The 16,222-nt window shown below is 44.4% G+C and overlaps 1 protein-coding gene across 1 annotated transcript in view; it reads right to left on the reverse strand.

The window, feature by feature from the left end:
• Positions 1 to 5,074: 5,074 nt before the first annotated feature.
• The window catches only part of FKBP1B (FK506 binding protein 1B), a 55,042-nt gene continuing 43,894 nt past the window's right edge, over positions 5,075 to 16,222 (reverse strand). Inside the window, exons 3-4 of the mRNA XM_015411468.1 lie at positions 10,566 to 10,678; positions 5,075 to 5,743 (exon numbers count right to left, since the gene is read on the reverse strand). Coding sequence (XP_015266954.1) covers positions 5,615 to 5,743; positions 10,566 to 10,678 — 242 coding nt within the window. The 3' untranslated portion in view covers positions 5,075 to 5,614. The remainder of the gene's footprint in view (positions 5,744 to 10,565; positions 10,679 to 16,222) is intronic.

Genomic DNA, 16,222 nt, shown 5'->3' on the forward strand with positions numbered 1-16,222 from the left:
GCTCCCTAGAGTCGAATTCTACTAGCACCTTTTCCTATACTTTCCTTGACCAGAATGCTCTGTGTTACCATGAGTGGTGTAAACAGGGTGGTTTTAAATGAGATGTGGAGGTGGGAAGGGACCCCTGATCTCCATACATCCACTTTTGGTGCTGAAGTTCAGCTTAATAATTCTGTCATGTGCAGTTGAGGCTGCCATCTTTCAACTGGCTCAAAGCTGTTGTATTTTTAATATCCCTCCAAAGGAAGTTTAGAAACTTATTGAGGGCCCAAAGTTAAAAATAAGTAAGTGTACAAAAGAGTGTTTATTTCAAAGACACATAAAAACCTTGTAGGGGCCCAAATAAAGCCTCATAAAATGTTCAAAGTTACAAATGCACAAAAAAGGACAGTGTATGGCCTGACGCGTTTTGGCTCACAAGAGCCTTCTTCAGAGGTCAAATAGTACCAAATACAACAAGCAGCACAGGCCCTGTAACACATTTAAGGCAATTAACAATAAAATAAAATAGGACCAACATTGGAATGTTCCAATATGGAATTGAATGACACACCAAAAGGTTTCTATTTGGGGCCACAAAAATGTGATGACATCAAAGTCTACTTAAGACTATCTTCTTGGTGCTTGGGGGGGGGGTCAACAGTGGGAGGGCTTCTAATGTCCTGGCCCCACTGGTGGACCTCCTGATGGCACCTGGTATTTCTGGCTACTGTGTGACACAGAGTGTTGGACTGGATGGGCCTTTGGCCTGATCTAACATTGGCGTCTCTTACGTTCTTATGAGATGGGAGGCAAACTCAGCAGTGTTGCCCTCACTCTATATAGGTACTCTATGTGTATACACGTGGAGACATCCCTCTTGTGAAAGCAACCAGGCTACTACTTAACAAGTTAAATTTCTGTAATCCATGCCAACTAAAAACATCTTAATTGAATTCCCCAGGAGAAAAGGTTGATAATGGAGTCTAAGCATTGCCTTCTTTCCCACCACCACAGTCCTGGAGAAAGTTTCAAAAATCTGTCTCTTCTCCCAAATCTGTGCTTTGCAAATAGGGTTCCCAAGTACCTACCTACGATCCGGCGGGGAACACATGCTTCCCGCCGGAAGATTCTTGCTTGGAACACAGGCGCTGCACTATTCTGTCGCCCAGATGTGGCGTAGGCACGTAGCTGGGCGATGGTCTGCTAATGGGACTGGAAACTCGATGATACCATCGAGTTTCCAGCCCCATTGCTAGAGCGTTGCCTGGCTACGTGCCTACGTCATGTCTGGGCGACGGAATAGTGCAGCACCTGTGTTTTCCCCGTGGGAGTGGTCCCACGAAGAACTATACATCCCCCGCCAAATTAAGGTAAGTACTTGGGAGCCCTGTTTGCAAAGTTCTCATGTTTTTTAAAAAAATGCAATTTCTACCTCCTGAATTTAGTTCCTGTAGCCAAATGGTGCAAAATAAGTGAACATTTCATGTTCAGACTATGGTGCTGTTCATTAGCATCGAGGGCCTGACTCTGTTGTAATTGTGCACAGCATCTCAACATCTGCATCAAAAGCCTCATTCAGCTTCCACAGTTGGGCCCAGATGAGCTTTGCAATGCAGCTGTGGATCCAGCTGACTCTTGGAGCTCTGTGCCCACAGAAATCTGCTTCTAAATTAGATTTGATCGAGACACATTTGTTGAAAGTGTTCATGTGACGCTAGGTGCTTTTGCTTTCAGCTACCTTTCCCCCCATGACATGGACCATGAAAGGATACCTAGAATGTAGTCTAGGTCCGCTTTACTTACCATCTGCCTCCACAATACTTTATATAATTAAACGCAGGCTTCTAGATATTCAATTTCAGCGCCTGACTGAGGCAGCCAGGAAAACCTGTTCACCAGTTCATCTGGGATTATCCCAGACACTGGGCCAGAAAGCTACTTATTTTTGTTCTCTGATCACCATCAAAGGGCATTTATGTTAGCCAGATTTAACATATTGCCACCGGCCATCTTCTCTGTAAGATGCCAAAAAATCCCCTATGAACTTAGGCAATGCCCCTGCGGTCAGAGTGCTATCAAATCCGTTTCCCATGTTCTTTTAAATTGTCCATTTTATACTAAGATTTGAGGAAAATTTCTGGACACCCTTCTTTTTACATGGCATGGTCTTCCTGAGAGTATCAAGGTCCAGTTGCTACTCTCTGGGCAAAATGCTTCTATAACTTTTAATGTTGCTCGTTTTCTTCAATCTGTAATTCGAACCAGGAAAACTATTAATTGATCAGTTCTTTTTTGTTGGCTATTCGACAGCCATACTTTTTATGTATTCCTAAATTTTAATGTTATCGTATCTCTTACATGCCAATAAAGGTTGTCTACTGTCACAGAATGTAGTGTCATTAACAGGAACAATAATTTTTGAGAAATCTCTTATGCTGAAATCCATTACACTGTCTTAAATGGCAGAGACAAGCCATTTGTAGTGTGGAAGAAATGAGATGTATTGACATAACCACAGTAGAAGCCTAAGTGTGAAAACTGGTGCAAATTGCAGGTATTTGTTGATTCCAAGCCTTGAATTTAAAAGTTTCTGATCTTCACAGCGGTAAGAGAAACATGCAGCTATATAGACCATTGTTGTAAACACATGCTCCCGAAAGCTTACTGCCTGCTCCCTGAAACCTGGTTTCTTGAGGACAAAATCCAAGGGTCTTGACTGAACAGCAAAAAAGCTTGGGAAGCTTTGGGTAATTTCCTATAAGCTAGCTAAGCAATGAGTTCAGTCTGGGCATCTGCATCACAGCCATGGGCTTTTAGTCTGGCCACAGGCGCAGATATCCTTATGTCTCTGGGTTTGAAACCTCTCTCAGGGGCTGTTGTAGAAAACAAACCCCACCCTTCCCTTCACCTCTGAACCTGGACAGCATTCGTTTGTCCAAACAAGTGCAGGAGATGTTTCAGGACTGCCCGGAGGGTGTTGCCTTTGTGGGACCAAGTTGGCTTTTCGAATACCGCAGCATTCTGTGGGAACAGGCAGGGCATCATGACTGCCCCTGCAGCAGCCATTTTCTGATGGTGTCCTTTGTCAAAACTGTAAATGTACCTGTCATGTATTGGGATTGAATCCTCCCTGATTGAATCACCCCAGAGACTGGCTGAGCTTGGAGCACAAGTACAATAGCTGACCAGGACTCTGGAATAAACCAATCAAGTAGTAATGTTATGTAAATAGCCTATCGCCAGGGCCGGCTCACTCACTAGGCGAACTAGGCGATCGCCTAGAGTGGGCCGGCCCTTTGGGGCGCCAAGCTGCACCCGGCCCCGTACTCTGGGAGTTTCTTGATTATTTGTGTTTTTCATTCTTCCTAAAATGCATTTATTTTTGAAAATTGGTGGACACATTTTTTTTTAAAAATTGGGGGACACATGGGGGGGGGGGACGCCAGAAGGGATCCTCGCCTAGGGTGCAAAATAAGCTGGGGCCGGCCCTGCCTATCGCTGGGAGTGGAGTATGTTTGGGTGTGGCAATTGCATGCTATTTAACAGAGCTGAGGCTCTGGAGTCTTGTCTTGTAGTTTTGCTGAAATCACTGAATAAACCTGAGCTGATCACCGCTGTGCGTCTAGAACCCAGCTAGAACCCATAGCATCAGCAAGACTGAAGACAATCTGTTGAATGCTTGGTAAGCAGAGGGCATCTGAGCATGACTTTGACATTTTATTCGGTGCATTTCTATGCCACCTTTCCAGGGAATGTTTTGGGCTGGAGCATAAAAGAGAGCAGCATAGTTCCAAAGGGAAGTGTATTCCACAGGTGAGGTGCCACCACTGTAAAAGTCCTGACCCTATTCACCACCTGCCTCACCTCTGAAGGCAGGGGCACAGAAAGCAAGGTTTTTGAGGAAGATCTTAGCTGGCAGTCCTTTGAATACCCCTGGCCTCAAGCTATTTTGGATTGTGCTTGGAAACAGATGGGCAATCAGTGCAGACCCTTCAGCACCAGAGTGAAATGATTTCTGTATCTTGCCCCTGATGGCAGGACTAGCTGAAGTTTCCAGTTTTTAAAGGCAATCCCATGTATAGAGTGCACTGTGGTAATTTAACCTGGATGTGATCAGAGCATAGATCTTGTGGCCAAATCACACTTTTCAAGGAAGGGCCATAGCTGGCATATCAGAAAAAGCTGATAAAAAGTGCTCTGTGCCACAGAGGAGACCCGAGCCTCCTGCCATAGGACCAGATCCAGTAACATCCCCATGCTATGGACCTGCTCTTTCAGGGAGAGTGCTACCCCTTCTGGAACAGGCTGAGTACTCAACGACATCAACGGTATGAATGTCTGTGACCTACATAGTATTGTGTGGGATTCAGAGAGCTTTTCACTTGATCTTGCCCAGTCCCCCTCCTTATTTCAGCCTCTCTCATATGGCTTTTTGTCCCCTGATCCCCAGCACAGTCATTTTGGTGGTCAAAGGGACTGCCCCCCCTTCACCAAAGGAAAAGCTGGTTGGATGCATCATGCAGCCCTTTGTCTAGTCTTAATAGACAACTTTTTAAAAATAATCCTGCTGTCTTTTGCTTCTCTCTGCCATAGATCATTTGACTCTGTCCATTTTCTTCCCACTAATTCCCCAAAACAGCACCGTCAGAATAACTGGTCCGGAGAAAGGAGTAAGGACATATGGCACTATTACATTAGGCTTTGGTTCGTCCACATGGGAGCGTCCAGTAAACTATTCAGATAGCCGATTATTATTTAGTTGTGATTGCCGATGTGCCAATAAAAGTATACGAATATTCAGATAGCCCAATGGTCTCACTCAGTACGCGACAGCTTTGTGCATTCATGATGAGTTCCTCTTAAAATTACTGGTTGCAGAGTTTACAGAATTCTAGTTGCACTTGCCCAAAGTTTCATTTACGTGTGATAGGAATGAATCATTCTGTAACCACAACCTCTCAGAGGAAATTAATAAAATCTGTGAATTAAGAGCTCTTGTGTTTACCTTTATGACTTCTTAAACCCAGAAGTTAAAAAAAACAAAGGAGAAAATAAAGTATCAAGATTTTTATTTTTCTTCTTGGAACTCCCCCCCCCCATCTGAGACATTTTATTTAAAACAGCAGCAAGCAGAACATACAAGTTGAGAAAAAGTGGCAGCGCAGGTAACTTGGTTTGGCTAATGCCCATTCATGTACAACCTGTACACTTGATTTCTGAGCACCCCTCTCTGTGTGTGTGTATTCTTTTATTTTTTTTAATGTGTATAGTAAGGCAGTGGTTTTTCAGTAAGTAATTTCTCTACATATTTATAGGTTTCTTTTGTGTTTATATATAGTTCTAATCACAATTTTGAAGTTTCACATGCAAATTAAAATAAAATTTACAACTCAAAAAATGTTACAGCCATTTTTTTTGTCTCCACAGCAAAAAAGAAGCATCTAAACAAGGACAAATACATACACCAACAATATTTTTTTCTTTAAAAAATTAGGAAAGTGAGAAAACAACCTCAAGTAGAGGCATTGTTGGCATGACAGCAGGAGTGACAGAAATTTCGGTGGAGATGCTTCCCATTAAAGGAAAAGGGGAAGAGGATGGGAGGCTATGACCTTCAGTCAGCTGTTCTGAGTTACTCTATCTTAAGCAGCTCCACATCAAAAATGAGCGTAGCATTTGGCGGGATGACTCCAGGATGGCCGGTGGCTCCATACGCCATGTCAGGTGTGCAAGTCAGCTTTGCTCGTTGTCCCAGGCTCATCTAGCAGTAAGACATTAGCAGCACAGAGGGAGAAAATGGAAGGCAGGAGAACCACATGAGAAAACTGGTTACCAGGAACACAAACATTTTAATTATTATATCTAATTCTGAACTGGATCCTCAAGGGTGAATTGAAAAATACATGCAATGGGGCCAGGAACAGATGGGGTGGGTGGGGGGTGAGGGTTCTACAAACCCGAGCAAAGCGCCAGGTTTGCAGAAAAATCTGAAATCTAAAAAAGGGTTAGGTTTAAAAAAAATAGAAGCAATACCTATCACTTTAAAAGCTGTAAGATTGTAATATTATGTTCTGAGATCTCAGTGACAATTTGAGAAGTTGGTAGCCAACCACAACTATATGCTGTGTCTTCTAAGCCAAAGGCAGGATGGAGAGATTAACAGGTAGGGTTGCCACGTCCCTACCTCCTTCTGGCGGGGGAGTGGGGGGAGAAGCTCCTGGTCCAGGAACTTCATGCACGCTGCGATGACATCACCCGGAAGTGACATCACTGCATTAGGCATATTGCCAAGGGGATGCTCTAACATTAGATCTGAAAAATCTATGATACCATAGAGTTTTCAGGCCGAATGCTAGAGTGTTCCCCTCTGGAGATGTGCCCGGCATGATGACAGCCCAATCCAGGCACCTTAGGGGTGGGGTTCCCTCCGCTAGCTGGATCCAGACCAGTGGATCAGAGGCCCCTAGACCGGGCAACCCCCCTTCCCCCGGGGGATCTGGCAGCCCTATTAACAGGCAAAAGATGGAGGAAAGGGAAGGAATCTGGGAAAGGGGAGAGAAGGAATAGAAGTGAAGTGCAGAGGAGAACAGAAAAGGGAAGGGAGGCAGTTAGGAGAGAAGAAAAAGGGATAGGCTGCCAGAGAAAGGTAAGGAGGGAAACTTGATAAAAAGGGCTGGTTGGTGGGGAGGGGAGGGGAGGAGAGGAAGCAGGAAAAAGGGAGAGGCTATGAGAGCTGCCAGGGGAAGGAAAGAGGAAACCATGGGGAAGGGGGGAACTGGGGAAAACAGATGCCTACAGCCAGTCACACCACTTGTATATGCCTGATTTTAAATCGGAATAATTCAAATGAAGTCGCAGGTTAAGATCTTTGTCTTTTAAGACCAAATAAATAAAAGCCGAAGGTACTGATTTTAGGATACAAAAGCCTCAGGGACCAGGTGTATATCTGAAGTAATGCAATATAAGTCAGTAGTCTGTAGCAGAGTGGCAATAACTTTTAGTAAATGGCATGCTCCGTCACAATTATGCCAATGATATTATTGGACTGATGCATGTTTATGAATGTTTAATTTTCAATGCAATCTGCCACTAGGTGGAGCCAGTGGATAGTTGTTTGACAAATTGAAATTTGGGACATGTAAGTAAATATAGGAGAGACTGCTTGTTCTGAAAAACATGTAGGTGGCTAATGGTTCAATTCTGAGCAGAGTTACACCCCTCTACGTCCATTCTCTTCAAAGCGAAGGGTGTAACTGATTAGGATTGCACTATAAACTAATTTATATCCAGCGCATTAAAAAAAAAATCTTTCGAGGTGCTTACGGTGGCACACATTTTATCCTCACAAGCATCTAACTAAAAAATCAACCAGCAAGCTTTATGTCCGGATCCGACCCTTGGTCTCCCAGACCTTAGTTTGACACTCTACCAACTGCACGACACCAGCTCTTCTGTCTGTGAAATGTTTCTTTGAGGTTAGCTTCCTCTGATTGAGCTTCTTAGACTAATCCTTAACATGTTTTAAATTAGTGCACTTTATTTGGTGGGATTTAATTTCAGTTTAGTGTGCACAGCCCTTTGATGGCTTTTCCGTCCTCACTCAATGTATTCGTAATTGCTCCATGTTTGTCAAATCACGCAACAAAAGCCATCATTCTATCTGAGGTCCAGAAACCAAAAAAATGTACTGAGGGACTTGTTGATTCTTGGGCCTTATTAGTATTTTTCATTTAACCAGCAATTCAGTTTTAGTCCTTCTATTAACTACTAGCATGTGAAAGTAAGCATCACTGTTCGTTAAAGTGAATTTGATGGCATGCGGACATTCAGTGAGATCAGCGGCAGTTCCATAAAGGCTGCAATCCTAAGAATGCCTTCCTGGGTGTAAACCGTACACTAAATAAAATTGGATGTACTTCTGAGCCAGAGCTGCTTTGGATCGCTCCCTATAACAGTCATTGTTTACAAATAACCAGTGTTCCCTCTAAGCTGAGTTAGTGTGAGCTAGCTCACAGTTTTTTAGCCTCCGGCTCACACATTTTTGTCTTAGCTCAGGAAGGAGGGCTCCAGAGCAAGCTAAGTTATTCAGTAGCCAATTCACCTGCTCACAACTTTAATGGCGGTAGCTCACAAAGTAGAATTTCTTGCTCACAGGACTCCACAGCTTAGAGGGAACATTGCAAATAACCCTTTTAAATCTTTTTTCATAAAAAAATAATCATCTGCATTTCATGAGCAATTACCTTGCAGTCATGTGACTCAAACTGGGGGGAGGGATACAACCATCCTTCAAGGAACCTTCCTCCCAACCTAAGGATCATTCTTCCAAAGGAAGAGCCACTTAACACTGTCTTAAATTAGGTTTCCCTAGGCTAGAGGAAGACTTCAAACTTTGCTTGTAGGGTGGTAGAGTGGGGGTAGGATCCACCCCATTGTTTATTATTTTGATAGGGAAGCAGATTGTTTTCAAGTATCAGATTGGGTTTTTACCCTATAGCATACTTTCAGGGAGCAGACAGGGCTATTTTTGGACAGGAACGTACAGGAATGGAGTTACGGCTGGCTCCCGAGTTGGCCACACCCAGCAGGAACTCATTAGCATAATAGGCCACACCCAACAGCAGAAACTCATTAGGACTGGCTACATTAGGGGTGTGTGGCCTAACATGCAAAGGAGTTCCTGCTAAAAAAGACCTGTTTTGACAACAAATAAGGTAAACAGAATAAGAAGCAAAAGGTGGGTGTGTCTGGATGACCACACTTCTGCAAACATGGGGTGTGTGGCCTAATATGCTAATGAGCTGTGCTGTCAGGGGTGTGTCCTAATAAGCTAAGGAATTTCTGCTGTTGGGTGTGGCCTATTATGCTAATGAGTTCCTGCTGGGCTTTTTCTACAAAAAAAGCCCTGGGAGCAGATATATCTCTTCTACTGTTGGCGCCACTGTGGATAGGATGTTGAGTTTCAAAATGGGGAGACCTACGTTCCCAGCCTTGAAACTCAGTGAGGTGTTGCCAGTCACTGTCCCTCAGCCTAATCTCTTTTTCAGAAAGATTGTGAGGATAGAAGGGGGCATTGGAGAACCATGGATGCTGCCCTGAGCCCTTTGGAGAAAGGTCAGGAATACTTTGTTTGAAACCTGCGACAGGTAGAAGGAGAAGATAGAAGCTGGCCCAAAGAAGTACCAGTTGCCTTCAAGGGTTTCTGAGACATTCATCTACAAACTTTGCAGGGCAACAGCAGAAATGTCTGCATGTGCAGAAACTGAAGAAGCTGAAGGCCGAGGGTCCGTGGGATGAGTAAAAAGCAAACCTCGGTGCTTCCAAAACAACGGGAGTAACTCCATGTTATTGAACTGATCGTGCTCCCGAAGAAGATATTTCCCCCAGCGATTCCTCTACGTCATATTGTTATCAGGGTTTATCCGAGAACAGGGGTGGCCAAACTTGCTCAACTTAAGAGCCACGTGGAATAAACATCAGATGTTTGAGAGCCGCAAGGCAGGAACAAATATCACACACACGTTTTAATTTAAAAATATGCAGATTTGATTTTTATTAACATTAAATGAGACTGCCAAAAATAAAAACAAAAGGGGGAAAAACAGATTTCGATAATGATATTTGTTTGTCTGAGAGAGAGAGAGGTGAAAAGAAAGAAGGAAAGAGGTAGGAAGAAAGAGAGAGAGAAACAAAGAAAGCAAATGAGAGGGAGGAAGGGAGAAGGTGGGGGGGGAGAGAGAAAGAGTCCCCCAGCCCCCCTGCCGGGAGCCGCACAATATGTGTGAAAGAGCCGCATGTGGCTCCGGAGCCGCAGTTTGGCCACCCCTGTCCTAGAATATTTAAGGCTTATTTGCATAACAGTTTTAGTCCACGCTGACCACCTAACTGACTGAGCTGGTAACAAAGCAGTTGTATATGGGCTGACACCATGCTGAGCTAATTTTTTTTGCATGCTATGGAGAGGTAATTAGCTAATTAGCCTGAAAAAGTACTATTTGATTCACACTTTACATGAACACAATATGTGATTTTGGGGGAGAATTTCTATAAGTGCAGCAAATGCTGAGTTAAGTCTACAGCAACAGTGTGTCGTTAACTACCTCTCAACTACGGATGCCAGCCTCTAGTTGGGACCTGGGGAATCCCCCGAAATTACAGCTCATCTCCAGACTACAGAGATCATTTCCCTTGGAGAAAATGGCTGCTTTGGAGAGTAGACTCTCTGGCATTGTACCCCACTGCGGCCTCTGTCCTCTCCAGGCTCCATCCCCAAATCTCCAGGACTTTCTCGACCTAGATCTGGTAACCCTACCCCTCATTCCCCCCTGGTGGCCAAGGGGGACCTGGCAACTCTACTCCTGACCCAAATCTGCAGACCCCCAGAAATAACAGTAGTAATTGATGAAAGTGTGTGACTAGATTCAAAGATGTATCTAGTTGAATTTTACTTATATTCAAACCACCAAATGTGCATACATACATACAATTAACTCCCCCCCCCAAGGTAACTTTAAATTAATATTTCACTCACAACAATGATGATAACCTCTTGACTGAGAAAAGACAATCATGATCTCTCCTACCTGCGCAGTTCCTTCTTCGAAGCCTTTAATGACTTCTTGTCTGCCGATCTTGAACTTGAAAGGCTTGTTTCGGTCTCGGGAGGAATCAAACTTCTTTCCATTCTGTAACATCCCTGCCAAGGCGACAGAAGCGGTTCTTGTTCCAGTTAAACGTGGGATAGCAATGCAGCAAAAAGGGCTGCCTGAGTAGGGTTACCTGTTTGGGGGCTAATTCTTAGGGCTTACAGCCAGCCCAATGCTTGATGGCTTTCGTAAGACTTCTGTACATGCCTACTGGTAGTAGCTACTGTACAGGCAGATGGGAGATGGGAAGCATCTCTGTTACATTTTGTATCTTGTGCATAGTCAATTGCCATACCTCTAAAAGTTTTTTTGTGTGTGGTGATTAGTCCATCTCCTCAAAATCACATGACTAAGACTACACACATTCATAGATATCATGGGGGTACAATGCTTAACGGTGAGTGGAAACACTATCATTAGTACTACTATTCAATTAGGGCTGCCAAGTGGGGGCAGGTGGCGGGTAAACCCCCGCTTTGGAGGCCTGATTTCCGCCGCCGCAGAATCGGGCCCTGGGGGGAACTCCGCCCCCGAAGCACAGTGTGGCTGCGTCACCGGTGGTGACGCAACCACATAGATCACGTTGGGGGCGTGGCCCCAATTGTCAGAGGGGAAACTCTATGGTTTTCCCTCCAACGATTGGGGCCACACCCCCAACATCCCCCAACGTGATCGACGTAGTGCATCACTTCCAGGACGTGCGGGCATCATAGGAGAGCTCTTGGAGCCCTGTGACGCTCCCCCACCGGTAAGTCGATTGGACTTGGCAACCCTATATTCAATGCAATATCAATAGGCCCTCACCCATGAGACTTGGGAGTTGTGGGGGGGGGGGGAGGGGGAAGCCAGGTAGGGTTGCCAGTTCTGACTTGGAAAATACCTGGAGATTTGGGTAGTGGAGCCTGAGGAGGTTGGGGAGGAGCTTTAATGGGGTAGGATGCCATATACTCCACCTTCCAAAGCAGCCATTTTCTCTAGAGAAACTGATCTTTGTTGCCTGGAGATCAGCCGTAATCCCAGAAGATCTCCAGCCACTACCTGAAGGTCAGTCATTCACGTAACGCCAGAGATAACACATCGTTTCTCTGCCAAGCCATTCTTAAAGGTCTCAGTTCGGCCGTCTGACTCCTTTCACTTCCAAACAGAATATCAACACACAGTTCTTTCTAATCGATATAGTTGGCAGTCCAAAATACAGTAAAATGTTACGGCTGTACTGACTTTTCAAAAATCCTTTATCAAGACTGGACTTCTCACGAAGCCACGCCTACAGACTTAATTTCTAGCACTGAAGCTCCTGATTCTGGCCTCATTAGAGAGACTGACGCTGTGCAAGAATCGGGATTGCCAAATATATCGATTAGCAAGAACCGTGTTTTGATATTTTGGAAGTGAAAGGAGTCCAACGTCTGAATTGAGAGTGTTTACCCTTAAGAACGGCTTGGCAGAGAAACAGCATGTTATCTCTGGCGTTAAGTGAATGGCTGTTGTTATTTTTCACTGGAAGTGCTTGAATACTTTCTTGACCATCTGGAGGTGGGCAATTCTAGGACCAGGCAACCATATGACTAAGTCAAAACAAACAAACAAACCCTCCTGTTCTTGAAGGGGTAGGCTAGGTAAGTTACCTGAGGTAGCCCATGAACAGAGGTGATAATGATACTGCAGTTATTTTACGGGAGCAGTGGGAATTCTAGGAAGGCCTAGAATTCTCCATCAGGCCCTTGTCCATCTAATACTAAATTTGCACATCATTAGATGTTGTGCTCTCAGTGCACTATAGCACACATTTACAGCTGTCTTGTCATGGCCACACAGGAAAATACAAAATATAACTGCAAATGATTGCTACAGCATAATGGTAGCACAATATCCAGCAATGAATGGATGCACCCTAAGGCACTGTACACACTGAGTAGTTACTGTTTGTCTGATTCACTCGTTTAGCTGACTCTCTAGCTCCTGCTATGCTATAACAGGAGTGTTCTTATCCTTCAAATCCCAGATCATGAATGAGTGACAAATTTCTTACACTTACGTAACTCTCCCAGCAATGCTGTTGCTGGCTCAGAGTCGTCCAGACAAACTGGCAACCAGGGCAGGCTGTACAAGGCTATCTAGTTACAGACAAACAAGTTGCTTGCTGTATATTAGAACAAGATGATACAGAGCTAATAATAACAATGGTTTTGCATTTTTAAATTACCGGAGGTCTCAATATACTGCATAAAACACGAACAGATCAAAAATTATCAGGGATTTCTACATCATGATGTGGGTTTCTACTTTCCAAAGTAAAAAGAGGGGAAATACTAGAATTCTTCAGCGTAAGAAAGTGGCAATGCTACAATAATTCATAAAAATATACATACTTTTATAGAAAGATAAAATAGGAAGCTATTTCACACAGAACTTGAGGTTGTTGTCTCAAAGCCGTTAACTAACTTTCAGAAACAATCCCAGTCAATGCAAATGACAGGGACTTTCAACTATACCTTTGATTCCTAGTCTCGGTCGAACAATTAACTCTACCAAAGACAAAAATTGTGTTCTTTATATTGGTACTGTGTGGCAAAAAGCCAAATTTTATGGGCCTTTGCTACTGCACAGAAATGTCATAGTAGCAGTTGCAAGTGCACAGTAAGGTTGGTTACACCACACGACCACTCACTATGGCTGATCATTTCCCCACATGAATGCCATTTCCACACAGTGAGCATACTCTATAAGCAACAGCTACCACACGATGCGGAGCTATATGAATCCCTCACACTTTGTCTGCTTTTTATGCCTTACTGGAGTGTGCAAAGTATTATTAGACTGTTAGCCCAACATCAAGGGCTCTCTCCCCCTGAATAATGAAACGATGCCACAGTATCATTGCCATTTAAATATGAGGCGCATCAACAGCATGCAGGGTCTCAGTTTTACTATATATGTCCTCTATAATGTGCAGTAAGCATTATAATATTGGTGCACAGCAGCAATTACATCAGGACTCTGAAAGAGAAGCGTCACTCCCCCCCCCCCCCATGCATTTCTGCCTCCTGGTCACAAGTCATCAAATGCCAGTTTTCTGAGGGAAACATATTAACATTCTGAGAGACTGAGGTGAAAAGTGTCAGGCAGTTTACTGAATTATAAGCTGCTCTTCTCTAGCTTAGTTCATTTGACTCTGGGTCATATAATGAGGGGAAAAGACAGTCATTTATCTTGACAGATGCCGGTCAAGCACATTTCTGCTGGACAGGAGAGAGAAGTCTCCTCAAACAATAATCATTTAATTGCCAACCAATGCTTGGTAGTCTCTTCAGCAAAATCATACAGCAAAATCCCCTACCAAATGGGGGGAAAGTTGATGGATAAAACTTTTTTTTGTCAGAAATTATCAATTTTAGCTCTATGTAATATGGGTCATTCCAGAGTTATTGCCTGCAGCTCTTCTTAGAGAATTTCTCTTGCTTAATGGACATATAGCGAATACTCACAAAAAACTTAACTTGGGGAAATGTCCAGGGTGAGTCAATTCGTGCCAGTTCCATGAGTATGCTGGAATGGGAAGGTGACCTGCACCCAAATCTTAATATGCAAAGCGGGCCTACATTTTAATCAAGCAATAGCTAAACTCTCTTTTTGAAGTCCCTTAGACAACCATCTCCATGTCTCTTGCTTTGAAAGCCCCATGGCTCCCATGACTGGGGTCGCCCTTAGTCAGCTGCTATTCGACAGCACGTTCTTCTTCATATAGGTAGGTGTAAGTTAGATATTGGGATCTGGCCAACTGCTGAAACAACCCCACAGACCCTACAACCAAGGGCACAGTACGGGCATGGATCAACTGAGTCTGCCCGCTTCCAGAATTTGAATCAGCTTCCCAAATGCTCACTTTAGAATAGATCCTTTAGAAATTCCAGTGTTGCCAACAGGATTGTTCCAGAACTACTGAAAAATGCATTTGTACTGTTCTGTCTTTTTCATTGCACACAGTGTCTGGAGGCAGATTATTTATTTATTGTTTCAACGTTTACCCTGCCCTTCCCCCCGAAGCAGGCTCAGGGCGGCTTACATAAAACCAATAAAACAAGATACATATCACAATAAAAATACATAAAACATGACATAAGACCGTTAATATATCAATGGCAGTACAGTATAAAGTGCATTCATGAACACGTTCAGCGGTGGATATCATTCTAGGTAGCTCCTAGCTCTAGGTTGGCTTTGCTGATAAAGTGCAGCTCCTATCAAAATGCCTGCCGGAAAAACAATGCTACAGTACTTTATATTTCTTCTCTCTGGGCGTAATTCAATCCATCTGTGCAGACATACTGATGAGGAGGGAGAGCCCATGTTGCGAGGCATGATGGGGGACTGAAGGATTATTTGGGTAGCAGAGTGCTCAAGGCACATAACACTGCAGAGCCTACCTGGTTAGTGTGTGCTTACAAGAAACAAGGTTACACACGGAGCCTCTTTATCTCTGCAAAACTAAAATGAGTCCTTTATTATAAGGAACTCCATTCTAGACAGGATAGAGTAGAGACAGGATTCTAATCTAGTCTAACTAGCTAGGATGGATAGAGATGCAGGATGCATGTCCTGCCCTCATGGTGCCAAGATGGAGAAGAGGTAGCACAGTGTGGAGAGAAGGTGTCAAACTGGAAGGAAGATTCCCTGAGTGTAGCAATCTACACATATAAGGGATAGCATAAGAGCAGTAGAAGGAAAAGATGATCAGTGTCCTGGCCTCTCTGTCTCTCTGACTCTCTTATAGACCCCCTCTGAAGTCTGAGGCTAAGAGACAGTGCAAAAGCCCTTCACTATGCGGAGAGAAAGGGTTATTACATGCCTTACCATGCACAACCTGGTCAGTCCTTGGGGGCTCTGAGGAGCATGAGACTTGGTTGGATGGGCTGACCACCTGTGCTGGGCATCTTCAGTCTTGCAACTGTGTGGGGGCCGCTAAAACCAAGATAACCACTGCCTATTGGTGAGCTCAGCCTCATGAAAGCCTCCAAGATCACAGAATTATAGAGTTGGAAGGGACCTCCAGGGTCATCAGGTCCCTCCCCCTGCACAATGCAGGAAATTGTAGGCAGATGTGCCTGCAGGCTGATTCATGCCCATAGCGAGGAAACATAAAGCACCGTAGCATATGCCATTGTCCTGAGGAGAGGTAGTTTCAGATTGAGCAGTGGTCTGGTGAGGGTTAGGTGGCCGTTTCCAGTTTGGGAAACTGCTGGAGTTTGGGGAGGGCAGAGTCTGGGGAAGGGAGGGGGCTTAGTGAGGATGTGATGTCATAGAGTCCACCCTCCAAAGCAGCCGTTGTCTCCAGAGGAACAGATCTCTGTAGTCTGGAGATCAGTTAGAATTCTGGGAGATGCCCCAGCCCCACCTGGAGGCTGACAACCCTAGGTGTGGGGGCAGAAAGGGGCTGTTGAACCCTTTCCATCTTGGGCGTTTGTCCTCTCAAAATTGCCCCTCCCAGTTCTTTTTCTCCTCCACCCTGAACAGAGGTCATTTTGGGGGGGATCGCGGGGGATCGCAGTTCCCCCGGGTGAGGTACTGGGGCGGGGCACATGACGAAGCCACGT

Source organism: Gekko japonicus, unplaced genomic scaffold (genome assembly GCF_001447785.1).
Source record: "Gekko japonicus isolate JY-2015 unplaced genomic scaffold, Gekko_japonicus_V1.1 scaffold4494, whole genome shotgun sequence".
In the NCBI taxonomy this organism is placed as follows: Eukaryota; Metazoa; Chordata; class Lepidosauria; order Squamata; family Gekkonidae; genus Gekko; species Gekko japonicus.